The sequence below is a fragment of the Myxocyprinus asiaticus genome, chromosome 8, assembly GCF_019703515.2.
Source record: "Myxocyprinus asiaticus isolate MX2 ecotype Aquarium Trade chromosome 8, UBuf_Myxa_2, whole genome shotgun sequence".
Lineage (NCBI taxonomy): Eukaryota > Metazoa > Chordata > Actinopteri > Cypriniformes > Catostomidae > Myxocyprinus > Myxocyprinus asiaticus.
The window spans coordinates 41,961,668-41,982,519 of NC_059351.1; the positions used below are offsets into that span (position 1 = coordinate 41,961,668).

At 35.0% G+C, this 20,852-nt stretch overlaps 1 protein-coding gene across 3 annotated transcripts in view; it reads right to left on the reverse strand.

The window, feature by feature from the left end:
- Positions 1-2,497: 2,497 nt before the first annotated feature.
- The window catches only part of LOC127444566 (catenin alpha-2), a 784,313-nt gene continuing 765,958 nt past the window's right edge, over positions 2,498-20,852 (reverse strand). For all 3 annotated transcript variants that reach the window (XM_051704010.1, XM_051704011.1, XM_051704012.1), the window contains 4 exons: positions 14,413-14,594; positions 13,437-13,542; positions 7,965-8,099; positions 2,498-3,621 (listed from right to left, as the gene is read on the reverse strand). In XM_051704010.1, coding sequence (XP_051559970.1) covers positions 3,334-3,621; positions 7,965-8,099; positions 13,437-13,542; positions 14,413-14,594 — 711 coding nt within the window. In that variant the 3' untranslated portion in view covers positions 2,498-3,333. The remainder of the gene's footprint in view (positions 3,622-7,964; positions 8,100-13,436; positions 13,543-14,412; positions 14,595-20,852) is intronic.

Below are 20,852 nucleotides of genomic sequence, written 5' to 3' on the forward strand. Positions count from 1 at the left end.
ATAAAGGGTCTATTTTTATTTGTGTACACTCACAATAACAACAAAACCTTGTGCTTTTGTAAAATAATGAAAATAAATAGGGTGCGCTTTCAGCCGTCTCTGTCTCCGCAAGCATCTTTCTGAAACACTTCACAAAAATGAACTGAAACTCCGTGAATATTTATCACACAAACATGAAACATATGTCTAAAGAAAGCTTAAAATGTCTACTTTTAAATAAAACAATTCAAATTTAAAACAAATATTCTTCTGCAGTGTAATCTGTATGAAACAAAGCGATGTACAGTTTCTGCTGGCTCAGCTAATTATCCCTAATGTGATCACACCCACGCGCAGAGGGCGCTATTCATACGGTAATGTGCTGAGAAGATCAATGCAAATGGTAAACACCCCAACAATGCCTTAAAAAACATCCTACAAAAAAAAAAAAAAAAAGTTCATTCACTTTTCTGAGCGCTTGGAAGACGGCATGCTACGCAGGTGAGGATGTTCCTGGATCGTGATGAAAAGTTCACGTTTTCCTCAGAAGAAGAGCGGGAATCTGACGAAGAACGTTTAAAGAGCGACTTGATCCAGCTGAGGATACAATTTCGGATGAGTAAGTCATTTAGTTTTACTTACATATTAGTTGACATATTATTTTATATAAACATGTACGTATTTTACTAGTTGGACTATTTCCAGACTTGCCAGCCAGAATTCAGAGTACTGTAATTTCAAATATGTCCTAATAGGCAAGTTTTAGTTACATTTAAATGTTGTTTTGGCTAAAGCAGGTATTTAAATTGTATGCTGTATGATATAAATATGATATGTAATATGATATAAAAATAATATGAATGTTTAGATTATATTTTAACTAGTGTTTATGCTGCCTCATTATCATCAACGAAGCTTATGCTTGCAAATATCTGTTCGGGTGTAAATGTGTAAAATGTGCTGTAAATATGCCAATATTAGAAAATCAGCATATTAGAATGATTTCTGAAGGATCATGTGACACTGAAGACTGAAGTAATGATGCTGAAAATTCAGCTTTGATCACAGGAATAAATTGCATTTTACAATATATTCAAATAGAAAAGTTATTTTAAATTGTAAAAACATTTCACAATATCACTGTTTTTGCTGTATTTTGGATCAAATAAATGCAGCCTTGGTGAGCAGAAGAGACTTCTTTTAAAAACATTAAAAAATCTTACAGATCTAAAACTTTTAAACGGTAGTGTAGGTCTAAAGTTTTTAAGTAAAGTCTTTATGTAAAGAAAATGTATAGTCAGATTACTTCTTTTAACTTAAACTACAAACAATACATTCAATCATTAAGTCCCCTCACATTCATCTCTCTCAGGGGAGGGGTCTTTGTCTCCTCAGGTGTGAATCACATCAATATTCATGATCATCCATGCCTCCTTGTATATGGCCTTTCTAACACTAAAAGTGTCTTACAAAAGTTAAATGACTATATTGTTTTGTATGAACGAGTGATCAGGATGGTTTTCACATCATTTTTGTAGCAAAAACTCTAGGCTACAAGATCCAGTTCTCAAAAGTCTTGTGAACAAATGTTTAGTATGTGTTATATGGCCTTATTTCAGTTACTTACAATTTTAGTTTTTTCAAAAACCACGCATAAACGTTATTTTCTCAAAAATACAAACATGTTCACATATTATTGTAGCCCAGTTTGTGCTGAATAGTGTTATCAGACTTGTATATGTTATATGTAATATTTTTTTAAGCAACTGAAAAAAGCATCCAGAGGGTTAAGAGAAAAAAAAGAAAGAAAAAAAAAAAACATCCCATAAGATATTTTTGGAAATATTTTGAAAATAAAAAGTGTAAAGTTTTGCCATTCTGTCTATCTATCTACCATGTTAACATTAGCAAATGCATTATGAACAAACATGAGCCAACATTGGTAAACTGACGTGAACCAAGATAAATAAATGCTTTAAAACGATTGTTCAGTGTTATTTCATGGTAGTTCACCTAATGCATTAACTAATGTTAACAAATAGACCATTTCACATTTGAAGATTCCTAATAATTGGTTTAATTTTCTCATTTTGCATAGAGAACATTAAGCCTATTTTGGGGATCCTTAATAATAATAATAAAAAAATAAAAAAATATTGTGAGATTATTTTCATGGTAATCAAGCACATCCACATGAAGCACTCCAGAATTAAGTAAAATATATTATGTATTTACTACTAATTCTTCTACTACTATTCCATGCTACTATTTCTCTAAAAGTAGTCTTTATTTTATGCAAAATACTGTATAACATTTATTTATTTACGTAAATGTATTTAATTATTTTGATTTGGCAGTATTATTCTTATTTTTTTACCTGGACATGTTCTTGACAAGCTTTGTGAGAATCACCCTTAAATTCTGAAAAGTGTTTGAAAAGACACAAACATTGAAACTGGCTCTTTTTTTTTTTTTTTTTTTCTCAAAGTTTGCTAACAAACTTTTTATTTGTGATTACAGTACCTCGTTCACCACAAATGTTTATGGACACACACAATTTCAGAGCACATCCTGTGACAAACGAAAAACGTATTTGATGATGGAGATGAGCTTGATAGAAGATCTTGCTTGTCAAACATACAGCAGACATCATCCATTACTTGATGCCGCAAACACAGTTTTAATTATAGGAATAAGTTATTGGTGCAGCTGTAATATGTTTGCCGAAAATCTAAATTCCTTTATTTATGAAAAGAACTCGACTCAGAACACACAGGTGCAAGGTTTATTAGAGAATTCAGGACTATAAATGTATGCAGGATTCTACTCTGAGCAAACCACAAAACTAGTCCTTTTCTAAATGTAATACTATAGCCAACCTGGCTGCCATGGTTAGTGATACAACAATAGAATTAAAGAAATTGATTTTATATGCAAAAAAGCTAGAGCCTCATGTCACCATATGGATAATTGGGAACAAGGGAGAAAATCTGCTTCATAAGTTATTCCTATTACTATGGGTCATATTCATTTTAAATAATAATAATAATTAAAAATATTAGGAAGGTAAGCAGTACCCCTGCATTATTTAGGGCTGACACTATTAGACCATAGATGTAGACCACACTGTACTGTAAATGTCACTCTCCTTCATGAGTTTGCTTGTTTCTCGTTTAACAGCGAAATTTGGTTAGAAGAGGATAGGTGGCCAAACCCTCCAACTCGCATACATTTACTTGCACACACACAAGTCGCTGCATGGAACAAGATACAACTCTGAGAAAATAAGCCATAACAGGGAAAGGAGAAGAAATCAAGAGAAGAGGAGGTGTTTTGGGCATCTGTGGTGCGAAGTTAAAAGGAGTCCATGGCCTTGAATTCACTGAGGGCTTGGACGGGGGAAATGTGTTTCTTCTGTGAGCCCCGCCTGACACGGGTCTGGCACTCTTCAGGTTTCTCTCTCTTGACCAGGGGCTTCTTCTCAGGGGCCTTCATGCGCCAGGACACCACTGGAGAATTGACTGCCGCTGTACCATACACCTTCTGGTATTTGGTGGAAGCCACATAAGAGGCCTTGACTGTGAGGACCACGGCATTCATCAAGTTCTTGGCTGCCTGGATGAGGGATGTGGCACTGTCCAGCTGAATATGGAGCAACAGGGAAGAGAATATTCAGGTTAGTCGATTGTTGGTGTCTTGAGTTTAGTGGACTGTTAATAACTGGGTGTTTCTTCAACTTCAGGCACTTTTAGCCCTGTAAATTTCATGAAAGTAAAGTCCTGTTAAAGCCTGCATTTTTCACACTCTCACTAGTTTCATTAATTTGTCTACTAACAATTTCCAACAGTGTATGTTTGTACATACACTACTGGTCAAATGTTTTGAAACACTTACCCATTTTTTATTATTATTATTTTATTCTCACATTTTAGAATAATAGTAAAGTCATCAAAACTATGGAATAACATAAATGGAACTATGGGAATTCTGTTGTGACTAAACAAAATCCAAAATAAATCACAACTGTGTTAAATTTTAGCATCTTCAAAGTAGTCACCCTTTGCCTAGAATTTGCAGACATGTACTCTTGGCATTTTCTCAACCAACTTCTTGAGGTGTCACCCTGGGATGCTTTTTAAACAGTATTGAAGGAGTTCCCATCTATGTTGGGCACTTATTGGCTGCTTTTCTTTATTATTTGGTCCAACTCATCAATTTCAAAAACTTTTTTTTTAAATTAAATTTTAGTTTTATAATGAAATTAATATGGTGGCACAATTAAATTTTTGTCTACAAAACTAATTTCAAACATTTAAGCATGCGCCTTCAGATCAAAAGATTTTTAAGATCATGAGAAACATTTCAGTCAAGTGTATCAAAAGTTTTGACTGGTAGTGTACATCACAGAAGTTAGTAATTTTTGTCATTATTTTAAAATGTATTTTATTTTATCAGAAAGTCATGGAAATTCCCACCACAGTGTAATTTCCACCACATCTCACATTTTATAATAGGTTTAACTGAATTCCGTGGTGGAAATGACAGTTTCCAAAATAAAATGTCCGATTCCTTTGTCTTGCAAAGGCTAATTTCATAGCTAAAATATTATGTATTCTAAATACAATTACATATAATTTTTTACTTTTTTACTTTTAGCATCATTTGGCAAAAATAAAGCTTGGTTTGAAATGTTGCCCAAATGAAAATATTCTGCTAAAGTGATATATACCTTGAATAACCTTATATACAGCTCTGGAAAAAAATTAAGAGATCAATGCAAAATTATCAGTTTCTCTGGATTTACTATTTGTAGGTATGTGTTTTAGTAAAATGAATATTTTTGTTTTATTCTATAAAGTACTGACAACATTCCTCCCAGATTCCAAATAAAAATATTGTCATTTAGAGCATTTATTTGCAGAAAATGACAACTGGTCAAAATAACAAAAAAGAAGCATTGTTTACAGACCTCGAATAATGCAAAGAAAACAAGTTCATATTCATTTTTTAACAACACAATACTAATGCTTTAACTTAGGAAGAGTTCAGAAATCAATATTTGGTGGAATAACCCTGATTTTCAATCACAGCTTTCATGCGACTTGGCATGCTCTCTACCAGTCTTTCACATTGCTGTTGAGTGAATTTATGCCACTCCTGGTGCAAAAATTCAAGCAGCTCGGCTTTGTTTGATGGCTTGTGGCCATCCATCTTCCTCTTGATCATATTCCAGAGGTTTTCAAAGGGGTTCAGGTCTGTAGATTGGGCTGGCCATGACAGGGTCTGGATCCGGTGGTCCTCCATCCACACCTTGATTGACCTGGCTGTGTGGCATGGAGCATTGTCCTGCTGGAAACACCAATCCACAGAGTAGGGAAACATTGTCAGAGCAGAAGGAAGCAAGTTTTCTTTCGTGGCTTTATTCGTGCGTCCTTCAAAAGACGAATCTGCCTGATTCCAGCCTTGCTGAAGCACCCTCAGATCATCACCGATCCTCCACCTGGTCATCTAATGGTTAGACGGAGACCTAGAGAGGCTTTCAAGCCACAGTGTCTCACACCCACTGTGAAATATGGTGAAGGTTCTGTGATGATCTTGGGGTGCTTCAGCAAGGCTGGAATAGGGCTGATTCATCTTTGTGAAGGACGCATGAATCAAGTCACATACAAGGTTATCCTGGAAGAAAACTTGCTTCCTTCTGCTCTGTCAATGTTCCCCAACTCTGAGGGATTGGCTTTTCCAGTAGGACAATGCTCTATGCCACACAGCCAGGTCAGTCAGGGTGTGGATAATCTCCAGACCTGAACCCCATTGAAAACCTCTGGAATTTGATCAAGAGGAAGATGGATGGCCACAAGCCATCAAACAAAGCCGAGCTGTTTGAATTTTTGCACCAGAAGTGGCATAAAGTCACCCGACAGCAATGTGAAAGACTGGTAGAGAGCATGCCAAGAAGCATGAAAGCTGTGATTGAAAATCAGGGTTATTCCACCAAATATTGATTTCTGAACTCTTCCTAAGTTAAAACATTAGTATTGTGTTTAAAAATGAATATGAACTTGTTTTCTTTGCATTATTCGAGGTCTGAAAACTGCATCTTTTTTGTTATTTTGACCATGCTCTAAATGACAATATTTTTATTTGGAATTTGGGAGAAATGTTGTCAGTACTTTATAGAATAAAACAAAAATGTTAATTTTACTCAACCACATACCTAATATATATATATATATATATATATATATATATATATATATATATATATATATATATATATATATATATATACACACACACACACACACACACACACACACACACACACACACACACACACACAGGGTTGGGGAGTAAATGGAATACATAAATATTTAAAATACAAAATATAAGTAACTGTATTCCACTACAGTTACAATTTAAACCATTGGTATTTAGAATAAAGTTACATTCAAAAAGTATTTTGATTACTGAAGAGATTACTTTGCATTTTATTGTCATTTGTTTCATTTAATATTTAGTCCTTTCAGATGGAAAACATTTATACATATAAATGATGCGATCCAAAGTGCATTTGAACAGCTGTGAAACACTTTATGTGTTACATTCATACGAGCAGACAGAGAAGTTTGGAGCAGAAGAAATATAAATAAACATTGTGTAAATAGTCAGCTTTACGTTAAGCTAAAATGCTATTTCTAGCCATTTTACATGCACTTTACCAGGCATGATCATATTTTTTTATCAAGAAAATTCACATTGGATCATTATTTTTTTCTAGTAATAACTTTTGATATTAGGGCAAAAATCATATTCTTGATGATAATTTTTGTATTGTTTTCCTGTAAAAATATCTAAAAATCCTTCATCAATTAGATTCATCTTGTTTTAGAAACAACACTGCATAAGATTTTTCAGAGAATGTGTATTTTGTCTTACTGTACTGGCAGAGTTTTTATGGTCAAAGCAAGTGAAAAATCTACCTGTGCTGAAGATGTAATCCAAAGTATTTAGAATACGTTACTGACCTTGAGTAATCTAACGAAATACGTTACAAATTACATTTTACAGCATGTATTCTGTAATCTGTAGTGGAATACATTTCAAAAGTAACCCTCCCATCCGTGTGTATGTATGTGTGTGTGTGTGTGTGTGTATATATATATATATATATATATATATATATATATATATATATATATATATATATATATATATATATATATATAGTATTTCATTTCAAGCATGCTCTTCAATGACACTTATTGGTTGTTGACAAGTGCACCAACTTTGAGACCCCCCCCCCCAAAAAAAAAACCAACATAAGGGGCAAAATTGTTTGGTATGGTGGAAATAAAGCTGTAGGACAGTCGTAATTTAAAAAAAATATATATAAATCATTTTCATGGTTTATTTAACTTTTTTAAAATAATTTTTATTTAATACATTTTCATAGTTTAATATTGAAAGTCTGCATCTGAGACAAGGCTAAAGCAATAAAATCTATACATAAAATACATTTGAAAAGTACCATAAAAATAAAGGCATGGTAAAAAGTTTCTAAATCAGTTGAAATGTGACATTTATATTGAGAGAGAGAGAGAAAAAAAAGGGTGTCTGTTTTAATAAAAAATCAACCGAAACACCCAACTATGTATGGAATATTAGCGTACTTATTACTGCATAATGTATAATAATAAAAATAATAAAAACATATGGTATTAGTATGTTACATTTCTTGTCATATGACATCATTACATTGCATGTCTAATTAACCTGTTGACCAATTATCTAGAAAAAATAAATAAAATAAAAACATTATTATATAGTGTTTTAAACCATTGTTTAAATATTGTCCAAATTTTTGGCAGTCCAATCAATATATCAAATAAGGAGTCAAGAAAGTAATGTTAAGCTGCTGCAATAGTCATATTGATAGCCAGCCACACAATAAGAATTGCTGAAATCTTCCTTATAGTTAAACATACCCCTGAAACAATGAGTTCTCCTCCCAGGTTCTGGACCTCAGCCTTGACCTTGCTGCAGATGTTGAGTTGGTGGCAGTAGAGGGCAATTCTCTGGAGGTACGCCAATAAGTCCTGTTTGCAGGCCGAGTCGGGGCACTAAACAAAATTGGAACAAGATGAGACTCAACCTTTGAATATTCACTGTGTACAGCAAATATGTGGGGGTGAAGTTATCAAAGTGATTACTGAAGATGAAATTTGTGGCATCTTAAAGATGACTCAAGGTGTGTCATCACATACTAAATAATTGTAGATACTGTAGGTAGTAGAAACGTTTTAAAATGGACACTAGCTCATATGACAGTTAATCAGAATCCTAAAAAAATATATATATTTCCATAAAATAATTTTTAAGGCTTTGTTTCCAGAAAGTGTTTAGATGTGATGGACTGTTTTACATCATGACTGTAATTGCTTATCTCATGAATATTAATTAGTTCATGATAGGTGATGTTGTTGGGTAACCTTGGACTGCCCAGTACTGAAAACTAGAGACTGACCGATAGTGGGTTTTGCCAATACCGTTAAATAAGGTGGGAAAACAGACCGATAGCCGATTAATCAGCCGATGGTTTTTAAAATGTATAATATGAATGAAAACTTTCCAATCAATGTCAAATAGTGCTGAACTTTAAGTATTACTTTCCATGGCAATATTTCAATAAATTTGTACCCTGGTACCCTTTTCAAAGTCTTTTCCATCTGAAATCAATGAAAATATTGATTAAAATATTACAGGTCAAATGTGTTTGTTGTTTAAGCAGTAACATAAAACACTGCCATACAAAGCCAAATAGCGACTGTATGCTTCATCACTACTGACAATATTTATTATTTTATTTTACTGTCACATTAAATCTATAAATGATGCACAAGAAAGGGAGAAAGAAAAAGGGATAAAGGGATATATATATATATATATATATATATATATATATATATATATATATATATATATATATATATTTTTTTTTTTTTTTTTTTTTTTTGTACATAACTATGTCAGAAAACTAGGAAGCTTGGACAGAAGTTTGGACAATTTGTCAGAACAGAGAAAAGTTTGGTAAACTTAAGTCAAAAACTATAAAATGGAAAACTAAAACTGTTCATGTGTGTGTGCATTCACACAAGGTACTGTGCTTGCATTTGGTCTTCTGAAGCATGCGAACGGCCGAGCAAAAACAAACACTCAGGCAGCATATTCATATAAGGTTGGCATTAATGATTGATTTACTACTGATAATTAACTGATTAATTCACTTAGAAACAAAATCTCTTCGGAGCGCTCATGTTTATAATCTGACCGGAACAAATTATTGGACGCCCCTCAACCCCGAAAAAAAAAAAAAAAAAAAAAAACACAACGGATCTGCACGAATTCACAAGTGACTTCTTTTATTCAAGACAGCGTATTGAAAGGAACGGTAAGTAGTTTCCATCCTTGACTTTGTAACATTGTTCTAACGATTCAAACAGCTAATGCAAGCGTCCTCTCCACCTTGTTGTCAATGCACTTCTCCAGTGCAGTGATTAGTTATAAACAAATTAATTATCAAACCACCTTTGGTTATCTTAAATGACTGATTTATTGTACCATAACAATAAAAATAATTTGCATTGTATACATACCTTGGCTTTTCTCTGTCTATGTTTTAAACCTGCATTTGAAGTGTCCATCTCTATAAATAGTCTGGTCACATTGCACAACAAACTCCAAGTGTCAGTGATTTTTTTTATTTTTTTTTATTTAACCTCTACAGGAAGCTGCTATACTGTAGAAACAAGGAGTTCAAACAGTAGAAACCTCCAGTGCTGGCCACAGAGAAATGAAACCAAAAATAACTATCTGAAACTATCAGAGTTTATTTTTTCTGATAGCCGATAGTTAACATGCAACTTTCTGCCCTGATTTATTGGTAAATCCGATATATCGGTTGACCTCTACTGAAAACTACCAGTAATTTTTTTATTTTTTTTTTTGAGCCAAGCCTTTGTCATATTAGGATTGTTAAATTAATGTCCTATGCACATTGTGAAGATGCGCTTGAATTGTATATACAGTACTTGCACGCACCACACAACTTGACTCTCCGATGTAATTTCAGAGTTTCTTTTAGAGGAGATGGCAACCTCCACATCTGTATCATTGGAGTAACCGTAATAGTCAAGTTGGATCAGGTGTGCCTTTAAGCAAATCATACAATGGCCCTGATATCACTGAATTGCTCAAAGTTTTATGACAGCCAGTTACTATATGCGACACCACGGTAATGAATGAGGAGTGCAGTAAATTGAATCCTATCTGTCGCAAAATTGTCTGTGACAATTCTTATGAAACAGATTAGCAGACAATCAAATTTTTATTTTACTTGAATTTTAAAAGGTCCCAGTGCCCCTGTTTAATGTTACGGATGAGGACCTCCCCTTCAATATTTTACACCAACCTTTTCCTCCCATTTTAAATCCTCCAATTTTGGATATGCAGAACCTTGCTTGACAAGATGAGATAACTGCTTCAACACACTACCTCCTTATTCAGCTAGCACAGAGGCTAACTCTAAATAAAAAGTAACAAAATATTAAGTCCTACCAGAATTTGTTGACTATTTATATATTTCTATATCTATTTTATCCCTTAGTTTCACATGAACTTTGAGTGAAAAGACTGAAACACATTTAAGAACTATTGAGGCTGCTCTATTTTCGACATGGCTGAGTAGCTGTACTGTCCTTAGCATTTAGCGCTCAAGTGTCTCCGCTGGAGACAACCTCTTACTGTGCCAAGGGAAAATGCAGAACGAGAGTAATAGAAGGGAGAACTCTCTTTTCTAGCCTCCAGGGGAGCATATAAGGCCCAGCAGCTTTGGGTCAGCCATCTCAAGTGCTGCAGTTAGACAGATATTTAAAGAGTGTTCTGAGGACAGCCATGACCACACGCACTACTGCAGCCTGGCTTGACAATACTCTGGCAGTGATTTTAGATTTCACATTCATGCATTTGGCAGACACTTTTTTTTTCCAAAGAAACTTGCAGTTTTTCAAGGTTTGTTTTATTGGGATGTGTGTTCCCTGGGAACTGAACCCATGACCTTGGCATTTTAGATCCATGCTTTACCAACTGAGCTAGAGTACACTGGACAAAAATGTCCTTAAAATAAAAGGTAACACTATACAATAAGGTTCCATTTGTTAACATTAATTAACAACAATACTTGACATGAACTAACTATGAACAATACTTTTACAGCATTTGTTAATGTTAGTTACTGTTAATTAAAATATATACATTAGTTAATTTACCATGAACTAACATTAACTAAAAATGAACAACTGTATTTTTATTAACTAACATTAACAAAGACTAATAAATGCTGTAAAAAATATATTGTTCATTGTTAGTTCATGTTAACTAATGTTGTTAACTAATGTTAACAAATGGAACCTTATTGTAAAGTGTTACCAAATAAAACATTGGAATTATATATATATATATATATATATATATATACAGTACAAAACGTATGATCGGCACAACCCATGTTTTTCCTAAAATGAACTTTTAATGTACATTATTAATGCATTTAATGTATACTGGTTTATTTTACCTGTATTTCTTAAATATTTTACGTTTCATTTTTTGAGGTTGAAGGCATGTCATGCAACCTGTTCATGTTGGCATCTACCTATATTGGCTAACTTCTACCAAGTTATAAATTTGCACCTAAACATTGTGGGGTTTGATTGGAAACCTTATTTTAGACCTTATTTTACATATCTAAAACAAAAGATATGTATAAAAAAAATTTTTTTTTAAATAAATACAAAAAACCTTCTCCCTTTTAAAAAGTTTAAAAGCCTATTTATATTGCTATCCTAACTACGGATGATAATATAGTTTGCTGCATTTTATCACAGATGCTTTTTCCTGCTGAAAACTACAACTACTAATACATTTATTATTATTATTATTATTATTATTATTATTATTATTATTATTATTATTATTATTGCTGGTCACTAATAATAATAAGAAGAAGAAGAAGAATTGCTGATCTCTAATCATAATTATTAATTGTTGTTAATATTAGAGCCCAGCAATAGTTACAACAATTAATAATAATTATTGCTTATCTCTATTAATAATAATAATTAAAAACCATCAATATTATTATTAATTACTGTTGTTATTATATGAGGCCAGCAATAGTAAAAACAATAATTATTATTATTATCATTGCAGATATCTATTAATAATAATAATTTAAACATCACTATTATTTATTATTATTTTTATTTATTAGAGACCAGCAATAAGGATAATATTTGATGGTCTCAGCTAGTTCCACAGTCTTGTCTGGTTTGTTTTAGAGAGGTTTGGGGCAATTGTCATGGTCAGGCTGAAACCATCTGGAAACTAGCTTGGCCATGCTGGGAGACTACTAAGAACAGCAAACCAGCTTATGCTAGTTTAAGCTTCTTCTTTTTTTCAGCAGGGTTATGTTGCTACCCACCAGTTGAGATCCACTGCTCTACAGAATTCTGCATGCAACCAACTTGGATGTAACTTATGGTACATGGCACCACTCAAAGCCCAACATGAAATAAGCTTATCTTAGGAGGTATTTTGTTTCTGGATCAGTTCATCATCGCTAGCAGCTTGATTATTAAGAACCTGATCCTGTTTAACACCTCCTACACAGAGATTCTTTCTGAAATGAATACGGTCCCTTAATGAGTCCTGAGAACCCCAGATGGCCATTAGACATAAATACTCTGAGAAAAAGGTTCGATAAGGGACAAGGCAAGCCACCTGTTCAGACTACCCAACAAACACAGTGTGTGAGATATCTGGCAGGAAGATAGATTGGTTCTGTGGGCGGAACACATTGCCCTGAAGGGAGGAGTGTTCTGGAACTGTCAGGCCTGTCTCTGATGTGCTCGAACACTCGTATTACACTCTGATCAGCATAGTGATCAGGTTCTCACCTCAACCTTTTCTCTTTATCTAAGGGCAAATAAAAACCACTTGAAAACATAAAAAACTACATGAGGCTTGGCCAGTGGTGAGACAGCAGGTTTCAGGCTGCTTCTTATAAGACTCTTGATCACTTTACTGACATTGAGGACAACAAGATAGTGCTGCAAGAATGCGTATTACTCACTCATTCTCTCTCTTGTACAGAGACATTCTTTCATACACATCCTTACTTTGCCTTTCCTTTCTCTTACAAAGAGTAAAGTTGATTGATTGGACATTAAAAAGTGTCTGTCAGCAGCTTCTGAAGAAGGGGGCTCATCTGTTAATGAATTCAACACCTCGTAGGAGCTAATTATATTAAAGACAACCCAGGGCTTTGATCTTCCACTCTTCCACTTCCAGATGGAGAGAGAGGGATAAACAGAAAAAGAGAGCTAGTAAGAGAGTATTCTGACCTGGTCAGCCACCGCCCGGGCAAGCTTGTCCATTCTGGATCCAGCTTCTGCAATTTTCTTTGCGGCGTTGATCACATCAGAGGAATTCTTCAGGGGGCCTTTTCCCCTGCGGTAGCACAAAACAGAGATTGTTACTCTATTAGCTGATTCATCAAAATGGACCAAAGTTTATATCCTGCACAGAGCAATGAAAGCAAACGAGCTACCTATGTATTAAGTACTAAGCACACTAACATAAATGGATCAGAATTCAGAGGAAACTAAAAATAATATTCAACCTAAAATCATGAAGAATTTTGATATGTTTCATCCCATACAACGAGTTCATAATGACCATATCTGTCAAGGTTCAAGAAAGTCATAAAAGAAAAGCACCGTAAAAGTAGTCCATACAACCTAAATTCCAAGTTTTCTGAAACAATACCATAGCTATGTGTGAGAAACCGACTGAAATTTAAGTTAGCCTGTGTCAAGAATTGAAAAAGGTGCATCATTTTTGGTTACTAAAGTTACACATCACATGAAAAACAGTGCCGTTTTGGCAATGACATTAACGTGCAATTTTTTTTTTAAATCTGGTCATGAACGCCGGCTAGATTCAAGCTTTGGTGCAGGTGGAGATTATTAGTGAATAACCAATTACATTTCAATTTGTTCCTCACACAGAGGTTTGCTTTGGCTTCAGAAGACCTGGAATATAGTGCACAAGTCATATGGACTAATTTTATCATAATTTATAGTGTTTTTTGGAGCTTGCCAAACATGGTCACCATGAACTGTCATTGTATAGTAAAATCTTACATTTGTGCTCCACTGAAAAATATTACATCATACAGGTTTGGAACAACATGAGGGTGAATAAATAATTATCTAACTTTCATTTTAGGGTGAATTTTAAGAGAAAAACAATCAGCCAAAGCAAACAACATTCAACGTTTCCAATGTTCTTATTGTTTACATGTGGATGCAGGTATACCTGGTAAAGTCAGTCATCTCCATCATAATCATACACATCTGCTTAGCGAGCACGATGATGTCATTTCCATTGTCATCCCACTTAGCGACCTCTGCGTCCAGCTTGCTCTTTTCTTGCCTAAAACTCTCCACCTGTTCTGCGATCTTGGCCTTCTCCTCCTGAGGCAGCTGAGCCATGATGGCCTGTAGAGGGTTAAATATGATACAGCAGAAACAAAAAGAGACAAAAATAAATAAATTCAAAACATATCTCGAATGTGTTCTCATATGGTAAAACATTGCAGCTAAAACTTTGTAAAGAAAGAACCCTCCATTTAGGAAAAAAAAAAAAAAACCTTTGACATTGTTTAACCTCACTGAAATGCATCTGTATAAGGTATTGAAACTTAACACTTAATCATAAGACCTTTTGGAACCCCATGACATCATCTGCTCATAAAGAGAAAATCCATCCCTCCTCCTAGTCAAGGAATAAATTCTTGCTCCATAGCGAGTCTGAGCTGGTCCAAAAGGGCATTAATCTCTTTGCAAGGTCACAGACACAGCTAAGGCACAATATTATTTGTTAGATAAATGTATAATGACCTCAATTCTTACACCAGTTAATGAATTATGCATTTGTTCAACATTCTGTCAGAGTGGAGAGACCGCACTGGGGCACAGAACTGTGCCGCAATACTGGACACCATTAAATGCACTGGAATTCATGCTGGAATATGGGTGTCACGTTTAATGTGTTTTTGTTCATGTTTTGTGTTTCATGTCATGTGATTTCTTGTTCTATAGTCATGTATTTCCTGGTCATGTGATATCCTGTTTCCCTCCAAGTTCATGTGTCTTGTTTTCATTGGTTCATTGTTTGAGTTACTCATTATCAGTCTTGTCTTTTCATTTGTTTTAGTTTATTAGTCTTGTTAGCTTGTTTATAGTTCTGTCTATTCATTGGTTGTCTTGTCACCCTTGTCCTTGTATTTATACCCTCATGTTTGGCATGGTCCTTGGTCAGGTATTGTTAATGTATTGTTGGTTGTCTAGTCCAGTCTAGTTCATGTTTTTGTTTCCGTTCACAGTTTTTGGTTTTCGCGTTTATGAATAAACTGCACTTGGGTCCTTCACATCATCATTGTCTTCTTCTGCCTGTCATTGCCAGCTGACGTATATGTAGTTTGGAACTGGTACTAAACTGGGTGGTGGTGGTGTAGTGGACTAAAGCACTGAACTAGTAAGCAGAAAGTTGTTGGTTCAATCCCCACAGCCACCACCATTGTATCCTTGAGCAAGGCACTTTACTCCAGGTTGCTCCAGGGTGATTGTCCCTGTAATAAGGGCACTGTAAGTTGCTTTGGATAAAAGCATCTGCTAAATGTAAGTGTTTTTTTCTTATCATACTACATTCTTTTATGCGGTTTTTTTTTTTTTATTTTTTTATTTTTTTTTTTTGTCTTAATTTCTACACAAAGATTGACCATTATTACCAAAGGATGCCATGACATAAGAGCTCATTAAGGCCCAGCTGATCATTTAAGATTTGTAGCTTTTTCTCTATAGTCCTCAGAGAAAATGTGATTATAAGATGAAAATGATTCCTTTTCAGATGGCATGCACTCCAGTGCATCTGAAATGGAGGGCTGATGCAACACTTGTCTCATTTATTACTGAAATGTTTTACCACTTGTGCCATTGCATTATTACAAACTTGATAGGTACAATTTATCAAGACAAACATTGGTGTTGGCTTGACAAAGCTTTGTCTGAAAGTTTAAACTAGTTTTATAATTTTGAAGTTTGATGGATATACAGACATTACAGAAAGATAAACAGCCAGCTAGCAAGATAGATAGTCAGATAAACAGAGAGAAAGAAAGAAAGAAAGTGTAACTTAAAGCAGATTAAAAGCCTTTTGTGGGTTTTTATTTTTTACATTTGAAATTTTGACAGTTGAAGTTTGAATAAACAAGCATTCCGTTGGCTCATTTGAATATTTTGTCAATGTGTAGCGCCAGAGACTATCTAGTAGAGACAGGCCACTTTTATTAAAATGAATGGGAAAAATTGGAATGCCCAATGGTAAACAGATATAGAAAGGAAGTCCCGCCTTACAGGTAAAAGAGACTATTAGCTTTTAGATACAGACATCGACTATCAATCTCGAGAACATGCATGCGCATTAACTATACAAGCTGGCAATGTATTTATTTTTTTGCATAATCTGAGGTTAAGAAGCACAATTTATTATACCATTGTTGTAAGAATTTACTGCCGATTTAAAATATGTTCTTTAACTGTAATCTTGACCAACTGTTTTGGAGATTTTGGTCTTTCCCCATTCAAGTAGCTAGTAGCTGCACTTGCGCGGAAGCATTACAAAAATGGACACAGAGTGAACTTACTTGCGAAAGACTTTTATAGCACAACCATACATTTCAAGCGAAACATTCTACAAAAAGGAAAACAACAGATAACAAAAGTCAAACTTTGTGGATCAGGTCCAATGTGGATGTGGCTAACTACACATCCGGTTATTCTGCTATAGGACACCTGTGTGAACTGGAGGAGAACTGACTTCATACATGCACTAAAAATCACCTCAAGACCACTTTGGTTAAAAGCAATTGGTAAGGTGAAGCTAGTTCTGAGTAAAGGTCTATATTTATTTGTTTTAACTTGGTTTAATATTTTATTTGCAGTGCAATGATATTCAGACATTTTTTAAGGGTGCCTTAGGCCAGAATAATTAAACTAGGGGTAAAATCTTTCTGTGGCAGGGAGAGCCATTCTCTGAATGAAAACCTTTTTAACAACTATGTATAATTACTACGTATACATGCATGGCTAATTCAGATACAAGGAAAACATCAGATGTAAAAAGTACTTTTCTAATTTCTAATACACTGAATTATTGTCAGATATGATGCAATAATACAGATTTGATGCTGTCGTGTTTTGACTCAGAAGCAGATCTTTAATTACAATTTTGACATTTATGTGTGTTTTGTTCATGTTTTGAATAATGTTTTTGACTTTATGTCTTTTATTTTGAAATTAGTTTACCTCCTGTTTCTGGTCATGTGTGTTAGTCATGTGGTTTCCTGTTTCCCTCATGTTTTATGTGTCTTGTTCTTATTGGTTCTTGGTTTATTAGTCTAGTCTTTTCATTGGTTCATGTTTATTAATCTTATCAGTTCTGTTCTGTTATTGGTCTGTATGTTATTAGTTTTGTCTTGTCATTGGATGCCTTGTTATGTTGTTACCCTTTTGTTTCTATTTAAGCCCTCATGTTTGCCATTGTCTCTTGTTGAGTATTGTTGATGTAATGTTGTTTGTAACAGTTAAGTCATTTATGTTTGTTTTGAATTCACATTTTGGGATTTCCCATCTTGTAAATAAATTGCACTTGGGATCTTCACATCTCGTCTTTGTATTGCTCCTGTTTGCCTGCCTACAATGTTACAGAATACTCGACCAACAAAATGAACCCAGCAGTTAAACTTCTGCGGTTATGCCAGGGGAATCATTCCATCGAGGAATATGTGGAGGAGTTCTTTGACCTCAGCTATCAAGTGGACTTCAATGGCACCGCCTTAAGATATCTTTCGGTTTGGGTTGAATGAGCCTATACGATCACTGTTACCCTGAACTACCACCCTCTGGACACTGGCGAAATACATAGATTTCTCCCTTCTGCTGGCTCAAGCTTCACCATGGGAGAGGTTGCGGATGAGATGTCTGTTCCCTTGGCAGCACTCCTGACCACGGTGGCTCCTTCCTTCTAATCCTTCAACGGTCATCGAACCAACGCCGGCCACGACCAACAAGCCAGCATTGCAAGCCTCGTCCATGCCAGCTCTAGAGGAATTTTTGGGGGGCACTATGGCTCCAGTGGTCTCAGAGCTCCTTTCAACAGAGACCACTTTCTCCCCAGCCTCGGTGGTCTAGGAGACTTCCTTTGTCGAGCCTCCCATGGCTCCACCCCTCAAGCCTCCCACGGCTCTGCCTTCCGATTCTCCCACAGCTGTGCTCATGGCCGTCCGGAAGAGAAGGATTCCTACTCCCTAGGCACTGCCACTGCTCACGACCACAGAGGTCATTCCCTTGTCACTGCCAGTGTTTTTTAGTTTATTGTTGGGCGTCGGGGGGGATCTGTCACGTTTGTGTATTTTGTTCATGTTTTGATTAGTGTTTTGACTTCATGTCTTTTATTTTGAAATTAGTTTAGTTTAAATGTGTGTTAGTCATGTGGTTTCCTGTTTCCCTCATGTTTTGTGTCTTGTTCTTATTGGTTCTTGGTTTATTAGTCTTGTCTTTTCATTGGTTCATGTTTATTAATCTTGTTTGTCCGTATGTTATTAGTTCTGTCTTGTCATTGGATGCCTAGTTATGTTGTTACCCTTTTGTTTGTATTTAAGCCCTCATGTTTGCGATTTTGTCTCTTGTCGAGTATTGTTGGTGTGATGTTTAAGTCAAATCGTTTGTTTGTTTTGGGATTTCCACATTTTGTAAATACACTGCACTTGGGTTCTTCACATCATCTCCTCTTCTTGCTCCTGTTTGCCTGCCTACAACCTTACAACAATTGTATTTAACTGTATGCTTGTTACGATTTTTTTTTTGTGATAAATCGCTTTTTTATTTTGAGGCAAGTGGCTTATTTAGAGTGTTTTTCCAGACCAGATAGCTTGAGATCTGACAATGCTGCAGTTGGTATTTCACCCACCCCTTACTGCAGAGTACTGTCATTTTAAATAGAATGTTATTACCCATTCTTTTATTTTGTTCTAACCGGTAACAATTTGGAAAAGAGACTGCGGAACTTTTGAAACAGAATGAAAAAATACAGTTTTTGCTCAGGATGAACCGAAATGGAAAACACAAAATTTTTAGTCTCTTGTTGCACCTGCCAATAATCTGCTTTCTGCCTCAGAATCCACATGAGATCATTAAAAGACACTGCTATAACAACTCAATTATAACTGGATGTAAAATATATGCACTAGATAAAGTCTCGTGTGTGTGTGTGATGTGTATATATATATATATATATATATATATATATACACACACTGGTGGCCAAAAGTTTGGAATAATGTAAGACTGTGCTCTTATGGAAAGAAACTGGCACTTTTATTCACAAAAGTGGCATTCAACTGATCACAATGTATAGTCAGGACATTAATAATGTGAAAATTACTATTACAATTTGAAAAACATTTTCAGAACTTAAACTACAAAGAGTTCTCATCAAAAAATCCTCAATGTGCAGCAATAACAGCTTTGCAGATCCTTGGCATGCTAGCTGTCAGTTTGTCCAGATACTCGGGTGACATTTCATGCCACACTTCCTGTAGCACTTGCCATTGATGTGGCTGTCTTGTCGGGCACTTCTCACGCACCTTACAGTCTAGCTGATCCCACAAAAGCTCAATGGGGTTAAGATCCATAACACTTTTTTCCAGTTATCTGTTATCCAATGTCCGTTTCTTTGCCCACTCTAACCTTTTCTTTTTGTTCTTCTGTTTCGAAAGTGGCTTTTTCTTTGCAATTCTTCCCATAAGGCCTGCACCCCTGAGTCTTCCCTTTACTGTTGTACATGAAACTGGTGTTGAGTGGGTAGTATTCAATGAAGCTGTCAGCTGAGGACATGTGAGGTGTCTATTTCTCAAACTAGAGACTGATGTACTTATCCTCTTGTTTAGTTGTACATCTGGCCTTCCACATCTCTTTCCAACCTTGTTAGAGCCAGTTGTCCTTTGTCTTTGAAGACTGTAGTGTACACCTTTGTATGAAATCTTCTGTTTTCTGACAATTTTAAGCATTGTATAGCCTTCATTCCTCAAAACAATAATCGACTGAGGAGTTTCTAGAGAAAGCCATTTCTTTTTTGCTATTTTTGACCTAATATTGACCTTAAGACATGTCAGTCTATTGCATACTGTGGCAACTAAACACATTTTTTAGACAATTTTAAGCTTCATATAATGAACCAAATAGCTTTCAACTGTGTTTGATATAATGGCAACTGATTTACTAGTACCAAATTAGCAATTTAGCGTGATTACTCAAGGATAAGGTGTTGGAATGGTGGCTGCTGGAAATGGGGCCTATTCTAGAATTGATCAAAAATTACTTTTTTCAAATAGTGATGGTGCTGTTTTTTACATCAGAAATGTCCTGACTATACTTCGTGATCAGCTGAATGCCACTTTGGTGAATTAAAGTACCAATTTCCTTCCAAAACAGCAAAATCTGTACATTATTCCAAACTTTTGGCTGCCAGAGTGTGAATGTGAGATATATATATATCTTTACTATCCTGCATTAGGTGCTAATACAAATGGCTAATGCTATTCACAGCCAAAGTCACATGGCATGGTCTTGCAAAAAGTTACTAAGAGTTTAAGCTATCATTCTCAAATTTGAAATAGAACATTATCGGACTTGTGG